Here is a 14,661-nt window from a genome sequence, read left to right as displayed (position 1 = left end):
ATACAAAGCATATAAAACAGCTGATACAAGTATGTACGGAGGCAGCACTGCACACCGCATCCTCCTGGGTCTTGCCTCCACGTGCAGACTAATAGAACTGGGGAGCCCAGACCCGGCCACAAACCCCAGTGGAGTGGGATAACAACTCACTGGGCTGAGCGGACGCCCCCCCTCCTGAAGCACTCACCGCGCCGCTGCTGAGTGCAGAAGCCGGCTATCTGCAGCGCTCTCCGGCCATACATATGCTGAAAGTATGGGGAGGGGTAAGAGCAGCAGCCAGCCCCACAGCCCAGATCCTACCTGGGCAGCGCAGCGCAGGGAACAATCGCGCTGGGGGCAGGGGGTCCCTGCAGTGTATGTTAGATCGCCACTGATCTAACATACACTGCAGGGACCGCCTGCCCCAGCGCGATCATTCCCTTCCCTGCGCTGCCCGGGGGGTGGGGGGTTGGGGAATCCCATTTCAGACCCGTTGTGACACAAAAAAAACGGGTCTGAAACTGGTAGGAAAATGTTTTTTTGGAAACGGTAAAATCACTCTCCACCTTTCAGACCGCACAGAATACCATTTTAAAATGGTTAAAAATCGGCAAAATACCGTTTTTTTTGTGCGGTCTGAAAGGGGCATCTGCTAGAAATGCCAGCGTCGCTCACATTTGTTATATAATGTTGTGTATATATACCTATATAAGGTAAACATTACAGGTTTATGGGGCTATTTATGAAGGATCGCATTTACAATGCGATCTGGGTCGAATATTACCGTCCCAGGATCGCATTGTAATATGCGATCCTAGCGCAGGGATGTATCATTCCTTTACACACAGGGATAGGAAAGGAGCCTGTCCCTCGATGCACTCAGCTGAAAGCTGGGGGTCTTCACACGCGTGGTTAGCGCTGACACCCCCCACCCCTTCCCGAGTGTCCACACTACCTTTTCATAGGCACAAGTTCGGTGTGCAGGGTTGCCCCTCTGCGGTGATTAATATATGGTTGCACCGTTTTAAATAGTATCATGGCCTCGAATGGAGATAATGGGCGGGATGCTCTAACGCAAAAATGCGGTAAAAAGCCGGTTATCGGGATTTTTATCGCATTTTTATATGCAGGAAAACACGCATGCCGGGTTTTCACTGCGGGGGGTATCACCAGCAAAAGCTGGCGATATCCCATAGAAGACTATGGGCTTAACGCGACCCACCGCTGCCCCGCACGGACCTCTTCCGCAAGAGCTGTCCTTTGCGATAATTATCTACGCGGTAGCCGGCGACGTGCGGCGGAGAGAGGGGCCGCGGATGTTAGTGCATCCTGCCCAATAACATTTGGGGTCACCAAGGTACCCAGCCAATCATATGCATCTCAAGAAACTGCCCAGATCACTGGCCAAAGATTTTAAATGACTAATAATGTCAACAGCTGACCAGGTGTTCACATATGACCAATAGAGTAATTCACATAAAAAGACTGCACAGGGTTAAACTGGGACTCAACTTCCTGTTAAGGTCAAAAGGTGGGAAATATAATAGCAAGGTGCAGTCCTCTTGATGGTATAACCCATTGCTCTCTAGTGAGAAAAAGGTCACATACATGACTCCTTATGTTGCATTCCTGATCACCGTGTCACATCGCCATTTTAAATTGTAATACTAAAATGTAATTTATTTATATTACAGCAGTAGGGAATTGTTGAAATATATTTTCCAGTCCTTTTTGATTAAGAGCAAGTGTTTCATGAAATGAACTCTACACCCTAATGTTATGCGTAGCCGCGTGGATTCATTAAGGATTCAAAATGCTTCCTTGCTTTCAAAACAGGACGCAGTACAACTTTATACGTTATTACAGAAATAATTCACTAACTGGGCGTTTCCAATTATCCCAATGCAGCTGCAGTTTCCCATATCATTATGTTGTATTGAGTATTCATTTCTTTTTTAGGTTGGATAGACAATTACAAGACATAGTCTACAAATTAGTCGTCCGCTTAGAAGAACGTAAGTTTGTCTTTAACCCATTGTTTTTACGGTCAGTGGTGGGCCTTGTTTTGTGTCTACAGTACTCTATTGTGTGTAGTTGCTACAAGGTACTTTTTTGCATTTTGCCGTGTTACAATGGTATGTATTTAGCATCCTGGCATTTATAATACCAGAGCCAGCATTATATTATCAGAAGTCTGGCACCAGAATCCTGACTGCTGGTAGTCACCAGTGGCATCAGGCCGGGGGGGGGGGGGGGGGGGGGGGATAGGGTGAGGCACTTACAAGGTGGTGCAGGGTTATGCTGTAGGGAAGTGAAGTTTGGTTTAGGTGGCAGGGTGCGGACGTAAGGGTTAGGCACTGGTGTGGAGGGTTAGGGTCAGGTGTGGGAGAGGGGTGGTGGTTAATGTTAGGCTGATAGAAGGGACACCATCCTTTGGGATGGCGACAACCCTATGATTTACTGCAATAGGTGACACTTATACTTGTTCCACATGTAGCTAGGAGAAAGCGCTGTTTCCTTTCCTAAGCTATATTTCAGCCCTTAGGGCAGTATTGTGTCAGTTTCCATAATCGCCCCTCTTGTATTTGTACCCCTCCCTCCTATGTTTCTTAGTACACTCAGCTGATCTATTTGGCTAAGGAATAAGGGAGGAACCGCTTCTGCTTCTTTTGAACTCTAGTTTTGTTTTTGTTTACACATTTTAGGTGAAAAAAAGCAAATGATTGATTTCTACAAGGAAAGAGGCCTCGAAGTCCCTAAACCTAGTAAGTGAATGGTTATTTTATTATGACGACGCCGTTTACTGCAAGTTCATGTTGGTGACATAATGTGTCCTACACAGCGGTGCCACAGCCAATCTCCACCTGTCGGGGAAGACCGAGGAAATTAATAGGACCTTTGTTCCATATCCCACCAGAGCTGGACGTGTCCTTACTTCTGGAGTTTATGGGGTCAGTGAATCTGTGTAATTAGATGTCCAGAACAGAAATGACATGTTTGAATGTTTGCTGTGTTGTAAGTATGAAAGTGGCAGTAACTCCACGCTGTATTATGCTGTCCTGCATTGATACAATATGCATTAAGCACATAATGTACAGTAGGTCGTGGGATGTTGTTAGTATCCTGACGGTTGGGAGGCCGCATTCAAATCGCTGACGTCGGCATCCTGAGGAGCGGCCATAACACTGGTGCTGGAATGTTGACAAGAGGATGCCGACGCTGGAATCTCAGCTGCCAGTTTCCTAATAGTAAGCATGCCGAGAGGGTGGTGGTTAAGTTTAGGCACTAGCAGGGGAGGGCTGATAGGGTTGGTCTATTAGGCGAGAGGGTTATGGTGTGGGGCAGAATGGTAATGTTTGGGCTACAAGGGGGGAGAGGTGTAGATGGGGGGAGTATACTTACTGGACCCCTGTTAGTATTCCCTCCATCAGACATTCAGTCGGTATTCTAAAAGCCACATACACACTAAAAGGATATTTTAAAAGATGTCACTCAGAAGGGCCAATGACTCGCATGTTCAGCGGTTCCCAGTGATGTCACTAAACGATATCGTTCTGTGTGTACACTCAAATGGACCACCCGCGGACGAAATGGTTAACTATATCAGCCGCGGCCAGGATCGCCTAGTGCAGAGACAGGGAAAAATGGCTCTCCAGCTGTTGTTGAACTACACTTCCTAGCATGCCATGCAACAATTTTAGCATGGGCAAATTGCAAAACTGTAGCAGAGTATGCTGGGATGTGTAGTTCAACAACAGCTGGAGAGCCACAGGTTGCCCATGCCTGGCCTAGTGTTTACAAGGCTGAAGTATACTCTGGATGTTAATCCAAGCATTGCCACAAGGGGGCAAGAGACACCAGCAGCAGTGGTTAGGGCGGTTTTCCTTGGAAATATCTCCGGTCTGACAGCAGTGCTCTAAAATAACAATTCATTTCCTCAGCGCTTTATACACAGTGCAGGCAGTCTAGTGAGGTTGAGGCAAAGTTAAGTGTCAGTCAAATTAAACATGCATTGAGCATAATGTACATTGGTGTGGCGTATTTAGTCAACATTCAGAATGTTGACCACATAATGACCATGTTGACATTCACAATATCGTTATTGACCTAATGTTGACATTGTCGAGGGATGTCAACAAAACGATATTCAGTGAAGACTTTATTGATCCCTAATATCAGTTGTGGACATAGTTATGTTGACATTATAACTGCATACACAATGGGGCAGATTTATTAAACCTGATAAAGTGGAAGGTGATAACGCACCAGTCAATTACTTCCAAACTGCCATTTTTTAAACACAGCTGATTGGCTGATGCATTATCACCTTCCATTTTATCACTGCTTTATCACTTTGCCAGGCTTAATACCTATGCCCCAATATCCCAAGGTGATACAAGTATTCCTATTATTTCAGAGAACATTGTACTTTAGCAAATCTGTCTCATGTTTGAAATGTTAGAAGACCTGTAATGTGGAACGAGCAGGCGTACTGCTTGCTATGTCACTTAAAGGGCAGTATTCAGTGCTGGGGGCAAGCTGTGACAGCAAGCAGTGCTGCCTGCTCGTTGTCACAGCTCGCTCGGTCAGTATTCAACTGACCCCCTGCGCACGCTGTTTCCCCCACGCTCCGTTTTTTGAGCGAGGGGGAACGGCATATGCGGCCGTTAAAACAGCGCGCCTCGCTGTTTGGGGAATCCTCGCCATCCTCTGACAGCGAGGTTTCCCCCGGAACGTTGAATAGGGTAAGCGGCCGGCCGCATTGAATACACCCCAAAGTGTTATTATTTGTAGCCGCTCTGACCTAAATACCTACATAGCGGAGCATGTATGACCAGGCTCGTGCTACAGCAATTAGTACCTCTGTAGTGATTCCAGTGCAGTCCTGTTTGCTGCAAGGCGCACTGCTAGCATTTACGTATAATGCGGGAATTATTCCTTTTTAGGCCAGCTTCATACACGTGGCCCCACTTGCTACATCGGCTAAGCTGCTGTATGTAGGTATTTATTAATCAGGTTCTTTTGTGGTTGGCATTTTCTAAGAAGTGTTGTCCACAGCCTGCAATTGTCAGTTTAGGCGACTGCAGCTGTTAGTGTGGATTAAACTGCCCTGATCTATTGAGGTCGGTGGGAACTCTTTGGAATATATTTGCATTCCCTAGATGTGTATCTTGTGACACCCTGACTTGGCTTTGGAATATAAGCTTGAGTGCACCAGAGTCTAGTGCAGCTTCAAGTGCTTAATGCTTGTGTGTAATCCGCTCACTGATGCATTATTTATGACAATGAAATGGTTCTGAAAGTGCATTAGAACCTCAAATGAAAAGACTTGTCACTGCTAGGAAAGGTTTTACAGCATCCATCAATAGGAAGCTTAAAATATTTACACTGACTGCTTGGGGAGTTCCGTTATGGTTTGTACATTGGAGTTCTAGTTTAGTTTACTTACTGGTAAAATGTCTTCATGCTTTTCTTTTTAGGGCTGGAGAAGGTACTGGCAGCTTCAAGGTAATTCCATTTATTTTCTGAGTTCCATACTGTAGAATGCAGTGGACCGATGTCTATGCTTTAACAATCCTTTTTGTTCTGTAGGGCGGCCTAGGTGTACGTGAGAGCTTGTTATGCGCTAATAAGATTTTTTTCAAAAAGCATTGACCTAAATAGTTACATGGCACATTGCAGAACTTTTATGGCTTTGCTTATTTATTATGGCTCTGCCTGTTGGAGGGCCAGTTAGAATACAGTGTTCTGGAGACAGATGCATCAATGTGACTCTTACTTTCAGTGTTCACATATGCATAGAATAACTAGCAACACTGCCAACACTCCAGGTTTATATATCTACCTCCAATCCACATTGGACACACAGGCAAGCAGTGCAACAGTTCTATACACACTTAACCAGGGCAACTGATATGGACACACACACACATAAGCTGCGCAGGGGTTATGGACACACACACATGCGGCATAGCGGTTATGGAGACCACACATGCGGCATAGTGGTTATGGAGACCACGCATGCGGCATAGCGGTTATGGATACATAAGCAGTGCAAGGAACCGGATTCTTATTTTTTGTTTTGTTTTTAAACAAAATGCTTATTTAAATACATGGTTTTCTTTTTTCCTTTTTAATATACTGTAAAATAGGGATGTGTTCGCTAGATCTACAAGCATTAAGTCGACACATTAAATAGGTCGACACAAGCATTAGGTCGGCTTGGAAACGCTCAACATGAAAAAGGTCAACGAGGGGACGCGGTACACTTATACAGTGTCTAGGTCTAACATAACCACAAAACAGAACCCCATTAAAAACTCATGTCGAAATTTTTCATGTCAACCTAGTGGCTATTGGCCTATAGTGGTCGACCCAATTACTGTTGACCTAAGTTCAGTCTACCCTATGACTCATAGCTGTAAAATATTGGTTCGTAATTCAATCTTCTGAATTAAATTAAAATTTCCTTGCATCGCGTTATTAAAACGTATCCAAATTTGTGTGATCGTCACTTTTATATCGGTACAAATTCCCCGTTCCTTGTTTGTTAATGGCATTTTCATTTATAAAGCTCCTGTACTGTTTAATTTCAAATTTCCATTATTTTCTTTATTGTGTTTTTTTTTTCTCCCTATTTTTTTTTTTTTGTTTAATAACCACACACCATTTATGTCTTGTTTCACTATTTAATCTGTTTATGTCAATTTTCTCTGATTGTTTTTAATATTCCTCATCCTGTTCTTACTTCTCTGCGCTTTCATATAACCTACATTCGCATGTATTTCCTTCAGTCGGTGCTGACTAATGTACAATGGATAGCAGTGCTTATATATCAGATCTATTAGAAATGACAAATATCATAAATAAAAATCCAATAATCAATGACCATTAAAGAATTCCTTACATATATAAAATCACTACATACAGATATTGTACAAGAAGGTTTGTGGTCATTAGTGTATTTTAACTGTCCGTTGCTATACATAGAAAATGCCGTACATAGAAAATCCAGCTGGAAATATAGGCCCTTATTCTGATCGGTGCGGCCGGATCTGAATATGCGGCCAGGACCGTGCGTGCGAAACCCCGCCTTCCATACGGATCGCCAACTCCGTCCGTACGCGGTAAGAAGCTGGCCGAACGGACCGCACGTGTATTTTTCACGGAATACGCCTCCTCCATCTCAGGGAACCTCCCCCATCATTCGATGGTCGCAGACCATCGAATGCAGGACCGAGTGATCCACCAGCTCCCGCAACCTCAGACCACATGGACATTTTTCCGTGCAAAAGCAGGGATCTGGGCGGTCAGCTGACATCCGGCGATGTCATATGTCCTCCCCCTACACGTGCGTCACGGCCGCATTACCATACGTACGCCCAGCGTTTGCATGGGAACGCTCATGAAACGCGGGGCGTATGCATATGGTAATGAGCCCAAATAGCCCTTCACGCCCCTCTCCACCCCCTGTTCGGAGTGTTCACATTTCATGCGGGATTTGGCCGTACGCCCCGCTCGCACATGCGCAAAGACGCCTCTGCACATGCGCAGACACAAAACATCGGCGGCACGGACGCACGCGGATATTACCACACCGATCAGAATAAGGGCCATAGTCGCTTCTTAGGAAATGAGTATAGTTCCTCTTAAGTATTTAATGCAGTACAACAGTGTTTCTCTGTACATAAAACATAGGTCAGTATGTTTCTTTACAAGTCCCCTGCTCAGTGCAGTTTTGCTTTAATCTGCCATCTTTAGAAGTGCAGCAGAAACCCATTGAGTCTGTGGTCATCTTATTATGTTCTGTGCAGCACACAATGCAGTGACACAAGGTGTAAATGAAACGGTGCTGAGGATGTGCTGCCTTTCTCTTGCTGTTGTTGTTCTGCCAGTAACTACCCCCTGCTGTGACTGGGCTCATACATGTTTAATATCCATTTTATTATTCATAATGAAGCTCAGAAATTTCTCTAAAACATAGCTAGAGGAATAGACTTCATTACTGTAGATGGTGAGGATGTGCCAGTGCCCGGGGAAAGCGAATAGCTGTGTGTTGTTATCATATTAGCTGCTGATTATATTGCTCCAACTCTAGTAATATGGCTTTTTGGTTCTTTTTCTCTGGTGGAAAGAGTATATTTAATAAGATGGGATGTTGCCCATAGCAACCAATCAGATTCTATTGATTATCTTCTAGAAGACGGTGCCAAATAAAGAAGTAGGATCTGGTTGGTTGCTAAGGGCAACATCCCATCTTCAATAGAACTCTTATCTTAGTAAAGTTGACGCTGAGCTGCATTTTCATGATTTTTATGGTTAAACTCTGTAACGCTGACATTTTATATAGAAGACTTACTTTTTTAGTTTAACCCCTTCCCGACATATGACGTACATTTACGTCATATGTCGGTTGCGGGGGAATCAAGCCAGCTCACGGAGTGAGCTGGCTTGAAAGAGAGCAGGTAATGGCTGTATATTACAGCCAGGCACCTGCTCTCACGGCCACGAGCGGCGAGTTCGCCGATCGTGGCCGTTTAACCCTTTAAGCACCGCGGGCAAAGCGCCCGCAGTGCTTAAATAGCTGATCGGAGGGGGGGCGCCCCCCCTCCGGCGCCGATCGCGGCCCCCCGCGGCGAGATCGGAGGGTGCCGATCGGTTGCCATGGTAGCCAGGGGTCTAATGTAGACCCCTGTGCTGGCCGTGTCAGCATTCCTATTACATCCTGCCTGAGGCAGGATGTAATAGGAAGTGCTGAAAATCACTATGTTCAGCCATAGAGCTCTATGGCTGAACCTAGTACAGGCGATCGCGCCCCCTAGTGGTCAAGTACACTAGGGGGCCTTGTAGTAAAAGTAAAAAAAAAAGTTTAAAAATAAAAAAATAAAATAAAAAAATATTAAAAGTTCAAATCACCCCCCTTTCACCATTTCACAAATAAAAATAAATAAAAAATAAAAAAAATAAACATTTGGTATCGCCGCGTTCCTAAAAGTCCGATCTATTAAAATATAACATTAGTTATCCCGCACGGTTAAAGGCGTAAACGGAAAATAATTCCCAACGCCAAAACTACGTTTTTTGGTCGCATCGCCTACCCAAAAAAAAATAACTAAAAGAGATCAGAAAGTCGCCCATATCCCATAATGGTATTAATTAAAAAGTACACTTCAGCCCGCAAAAAATGAGCCGTCACCCAGGTCCGTAGGTGGAAAAATAAAAAAGTTATAAGCCGCAGACGCAAATTAGAAAAACCGTAAAAGTTGCTATTTTTTTTTTTAGTGGTAAAACATAACGAAAACTATATAAGTTTGGTATCACCAGAATCGTAACGACCCATAGAATAAAGATAACCCATCATTTTAAACGAACTATGAACTCCAAAAAAAGCGTAACCAGCGCAAAATTGTGGAATGGCGTTTTTGTTTTTTTTTACCCCACATTGAATTATTTCCTGATTCCCCAGAATATTATACGGTATAGTAAATGGTACCATTACAAAGTACAACTTGTCCCGCAAAAAAAAAGCCCTCATGTGTCTATATAGCCGGAAAATTAAAAAAGTTACGCTTATTTGAACGCAAGGAGGAAAAAAAAAAAAAATTAACAAAAAAGGCAATGTCGGGAAGGGGTTAAAAGACAATGGTTCCATTTTTAGCCATGGGTTGTGTTTACTCACCTGTGCCCTGTACAATGCCATCCATCTGCTCACAATCCCAAACTGTAATATTCACATTTGTTTTCATCTATACCTATTCAGCATGAATAATGTGGAAATAGGATGCCTACACATAGGGTTTTAGCACCAAATTAAATGGATTGTTCATTTATGTATTTTTCCGTGATGTTCCACTCACTGTTAATGCCATTAGCTGGGCAGCAATGTACACTGTTCATTTCAGAGTCATCACATTGCATCTCTTCATGATGATGATACAGTTGGGACAGTATAACAGGAGTATGGGGATGTTGTACTTAATAGATCCCCACCACCACTGGACGGCCAGGTGCTGCATTCATTTCCTAACCATATGCTGGCCTAATGCACCTGACCAATGGAGTATGTTTGCTCTGAAAACAACAGCTTTCTTGTCATAAACTTAAAGTTCCCTGGTCATACCTACAGTCATAAGTGACCACCCCCACATTCCCTGTCTACACCTACATTCATAAGTGACCGCTCCCACATTCCCTGGTCATACCTACAGTCATAAGTGACCACCCCCACATTCCCTGTCTACACCTACAGTCATAAGTGACCGCCCCCACATTCCCTGGTCATACCTAAAGTCATAAGTGACCACCCCCACATTCCCTGTCTACACCTACATTCATAAGTGACCGCCCCCACATTCCCTGGTCATACCTACAGTCATAAGTGACCACCCCCACATTCCCTGTCTACACCTACAGTCATAAGTGACCACCCCCACATTCCCTGTCTACACCTACATTCATAAGTGACCGCCCCCACATTCCCTGGTCATACCTAAAGTCATAAGTGACCACCCCCACATTCCCTGTCTACACCTACAGTCATAAGTGACTGCCCCCACATTCCCTGTCTACACCTACAGTCATAAGTGACACACCACCACATTCCCTGGCTACACCTACAGTCATAAGTGACACCACCACCACCCCCCCCCCCCACACACACACACACATTCCATGGCTACACCAACAGTCATAAGTGACCACCCCCACATTCCCTGGTCATACCTAAAGTCATAAGTGACCACCCCCACATTCCCTGTCTACACCTACAGTCATAAGTGACGGTACCCCACATTCCCTGTCTACACCTACAGTCATAAGTGACCACCCCTACATTCCCTGTCTACACCTGCATTCATAAGTGATCACCCCCCACATTTCGTGGCAACACCTACAGTCATAAGTGATACCACCACCACCACCACCCCCCCCCCACCTGACCAATGGAGTATGTTTGCTCTGAAAACAACAGCTTTGTTGTCATAAACTTAAAGTTCCCTGGTCATACCTACAGTCATAAGTGACCACCCCCACATTCCCTGTCTACACCTACATTCATAAGTGACCGCTCCCACATTCCCTGGTCATACCTACAGTCATAAGTGACCACCCCCACATTCCCTGTCTACACCTACAGTCATAAGTGACCGCCCCCACATTCCCTGTCTACACCTACATTCATAAGTGACCGCCCACACATTCCCTGGTCATACCTACAGTCATAAGTGACCACCCCCACATTCCCTGTCTACACCTACAGTCATAAGTGACCACCCCCACATTCCCTGTCTACACCTACATTCATAAGTGACCGCCCCCACATTCCCTGGTCATACCTACAGTCATAAGTGACCACCCCCACATTCCCTGTCTACACCTACATTCATAAGTGACCGCTCCCACATTCCCTGGTCATACCTACAGTCATAAGTGACCACCCCCACATTCCCTGTCTACACCTACAGTCATAAGTGACTGCCCCCACATTCCCTGTCTACACCTACATTCATAAGTGACTGCCCCCACATTCCCTGGTCATACCTAAAGTCATAAGTGACCACCCCCACATTCCCTGTCTACACCTACAGTCATAAGTGACGGTACCCCACATTCCCTGTCTACACCTACAGTCATAAGTGACACACCACCACATTCCCTGGCTACACCTACAGTCATAAGTGACACCACCACCCCCCCCCCCCCCCCCCACACACACACATTCCATGGCTACACCAACAGTCATAAGTGACCACCCCCACATTCCCTGGTCATACCTAAAGTCATAAGTGACCACCCCCACATTCCCTGGTCATACCTAAAGTCATAAGTGACCACCCCCACATTCCCTGTCTACACCTACAGTCATAAGTGACCACCCCCACATTCCCTGTCTACACCTACAGTCATAAGTGACGGTACCCCACATTCCCTGTCTACACCTACAGTCATAAGTGACCACCCCTACATTCCCTGTCTACACCTGCATTCATAAGTGATCACCCCCCACATTTCGTGGCAACACCTACAGTCATAAGTGATACCACCACCACCACCACCACCCCCCCACCCCCCCCCCCCACACACACACACACACATTCTGTGGCTACACCTACAGTCATAAGTGACCACCCCCACATTCCCTGTCTACAACTACAGTCATAAGTGACACTCCCCCCCCCCCCCCCCCCACACACACACACATTCTGTGGCTACACCTACAGTCATGAGTGACCACCCCCACATTCCCTGGTCACACCTATGGCATATAGACCACACACCTTTTTTCATGTAGACCAGCTGATAATTGGATGGCTTGTGATAACAGCCATAATGTATAGTTTCTTAGGATTATGTTTCATGTCTCTAATTAGAAGTGATTTCACGTGGATTACCATACGCAGGCTTTTAGTTAATAGCTACATAGAAATCTAAACCATCATCAGAAATGAATGCAATCTCACAGCAACGCTTAAACACTGTGCTGCATTTGTTGTTTTTTTAGCCTTTGGAGAAAAAGTTTGTTCGTGTATCAGGAGACGCAACCATTGGGCATGTTGAAAAATTCTTAAGAAGAAAACTGGAGCTTGCTGCAACCTGTCAGGTGAATGATTATTTTTATATATTAAAATCTTTGTGGTAAATAACTGACTTTGTTTATAACATTTTCAATAGTTTTGAGCAGCAAGTGCATGGTAATTAATACTGGGGACATTGTAAGCTGGACTCATCAGTATGTTGATGGCTTGTAATTTGAGCCCCAGGATAGTTTCAGTACTTTAGACATCACACCACACAGTTACGCTGACCGTCAGACAGAAGTTCAAGAAGATGGTAAGAAGATGTGTTTTAATATCAGCTCGTTGCCTTTTTATACATAGACACCATTCCTTTACTCCCATAAAGGAGTGCTCAGTACAGAAACATAAACATACATATTCATATACAACACACCCCTAAGGTGGGGTTAACAATTTAAAACTTTGGTTCAATGTGAGAAATGTAGGAATACATAGGATAAATGGTATCTCTTATATCCATTAAAGGAGTGAAGCTCTATAGACTGGGAGTTGTTTCTATATTATGCTGACTCTTCCCGTATGTCTAAGTAGAACACGTCTTTCGTATAAACATATGAGGCCCTGTACTCCCTTGGTTTACATTGAAGGGGCCCATTTTCAGTAATGTTTAGTTTTTCTAATGGAAACTAGACTTAGAGAGATATACATTTGAATTTAACTGTTTCAGCAATACTTAATACTGGCTAGCAAGTCTAATATGATATAAGAAATATAATGTTAAGTACTATAACGCTATCAGTTTTCCCTCCTTTTTATAATAATTAAACATTACAATTGAGATTACATTGTTTACATTACAGTAGTAAACAAAACACACAAAAAAGAAAAAATTATTATAAATGTAAGAAAAACTCATAGTGGTTGGACATCTTACAATACAAACTGCCTACACTATGCTAAGGATTAGTCACATCAGATGGTTCTAGTGGGTTATAGCCCTGAGAACAAGGTAGCTTCTCCCTGTCGTCAGAGAGCAACTGGCTGTTCGCTCACATCCATCGGAATAGACTGATCCTCTGCTTTCTGTGTCCGTCCAGATATGAGTTTCTTGAACTTGGTTGTAGTTATTGCAGACTGGCACTGTTTCAAACAGACAGAGAAAACACACATCAATATCTTGACAGCAATATAAACCAGTATGCATAATCCTATAATTTTTAAGGCTGAACATGAGAATTCCCATAAACCATCCACTGATTCCTGAAAACCATGTGGATGGATTCAAGAATGATAGCCAGCCCCAATTTCCTCCTAGAGTGTCAGGTGTATTATGCTCAGTGGCATAAATCCGTTTTTCCTCTTCTATCTCTTGTATATGTTTTTCTATTGTCTCTTGAGCATTGTCAGTCTCATTGGTAATAAATGTACAACACAATATTCCTGTCTGAGTATATAAGGTCATACAATAGCCTCCTGTCTGTGCCGTTAAGTGGTCCAGAACTAATCTGTGTTGTAACTGTTCTTTTTATTACCTCTTGGATTTTTCTACCTACATATCTGAAGGTGTTATCATATATTTCAGTAATGTTATCTAATAACATTGCAAGTGATTCAACTCTATAATACGATTTTGACCCAAATAGGTCCAAAAATCCAATTCTCTCATGCCAGGGTGTGTAGATTATCTTTCTTGCATTTTTCCCTGCTTCTTTTATTTCCTTCTGTCCCTGTGTATGGGATTATACTTCCCTACCAGGCCTTCTTGGCCTTTGATTATGTTTTTTAGATCTTCATGCTCTATCACTTGCGCTGCAGGTACTATGCTTCCTAGTGTACAATTTCCATAGTCGCCATAAACAAGCCACTTGTAGGCGTATTTCCCACATAAAAAATACAAATTATTTGGGAGAATTGGAGGTATGCTATCCCATATTTGTTTTAGGTTAACCAATCCTTTTCCTGCTACTGTACCATTAACTACGAACTGGTCAGGATTGCTTCCTGTCTCATTCATCCAACTCGGGAATCCAGGCCCTGGCCACACTCCAATATTGAACATTTCCCTTAGTGCAGGTTTATCATCATATGGTGTTAAAAACATTTGGTATGGAGGTACTCCTGATTTGAAGGTGTCAGGGGCACTACCAACTCTAAAAGGGGCCTTTGA

At 43.9% G+C, this 14,661-nt stretch overlaps 1 protein-coding gene across 1 annotated transcript in view; it reads left to right on the top strand.

The window, feature by feature from the left end:
- Positions 1-14,661, top strand: part of PCGF6 (polycomb group ring finger 6) — a 38,044-nt gene that overhangs the window by 7,832 nt on the left and 15,551 nt on the right. The window contains exons 4-8 of the mRNA XM_083149261.1: positions 1,939-1,994; positions 2,685-2,744; positions 2,822-2,930; positions 5,460-5,487; positions 12,479-12,577. Of these exons, the coding sequence (XP_083005387.1) occupies positions 1,939-1,994; positions 2,685-2,744; positions 2,822-2,930; positions 5,460-5,487; positions 12,479-12,577 (352 nt within the window). The remainder of the gene's footprint in view (positions 1-1,938; positions 1,995-2,684; positions 2,745-2,821; positions 2,931-5,459; positions 5,488-12,478; positions 12,578-14,661) is intronic.

This window comes from Crinia signifera, chromosome 6, assembly GCF_055691185.1.
Source record: "Crinia signifera chromosome 6, ASM5569118v1, whole genome shotgun sequence".
Lineage (NCBI taxonomy): Eukaryota > Metazoa > Chordata > Amphibia > Anura > Myobatrachidae > Crinia > Crinia signifera.
The sequence above is the reverse complement of the archived record's forward strand: the minus strand, read 5'-3'. Positions and strand labels throughout refer to the sequence as shown.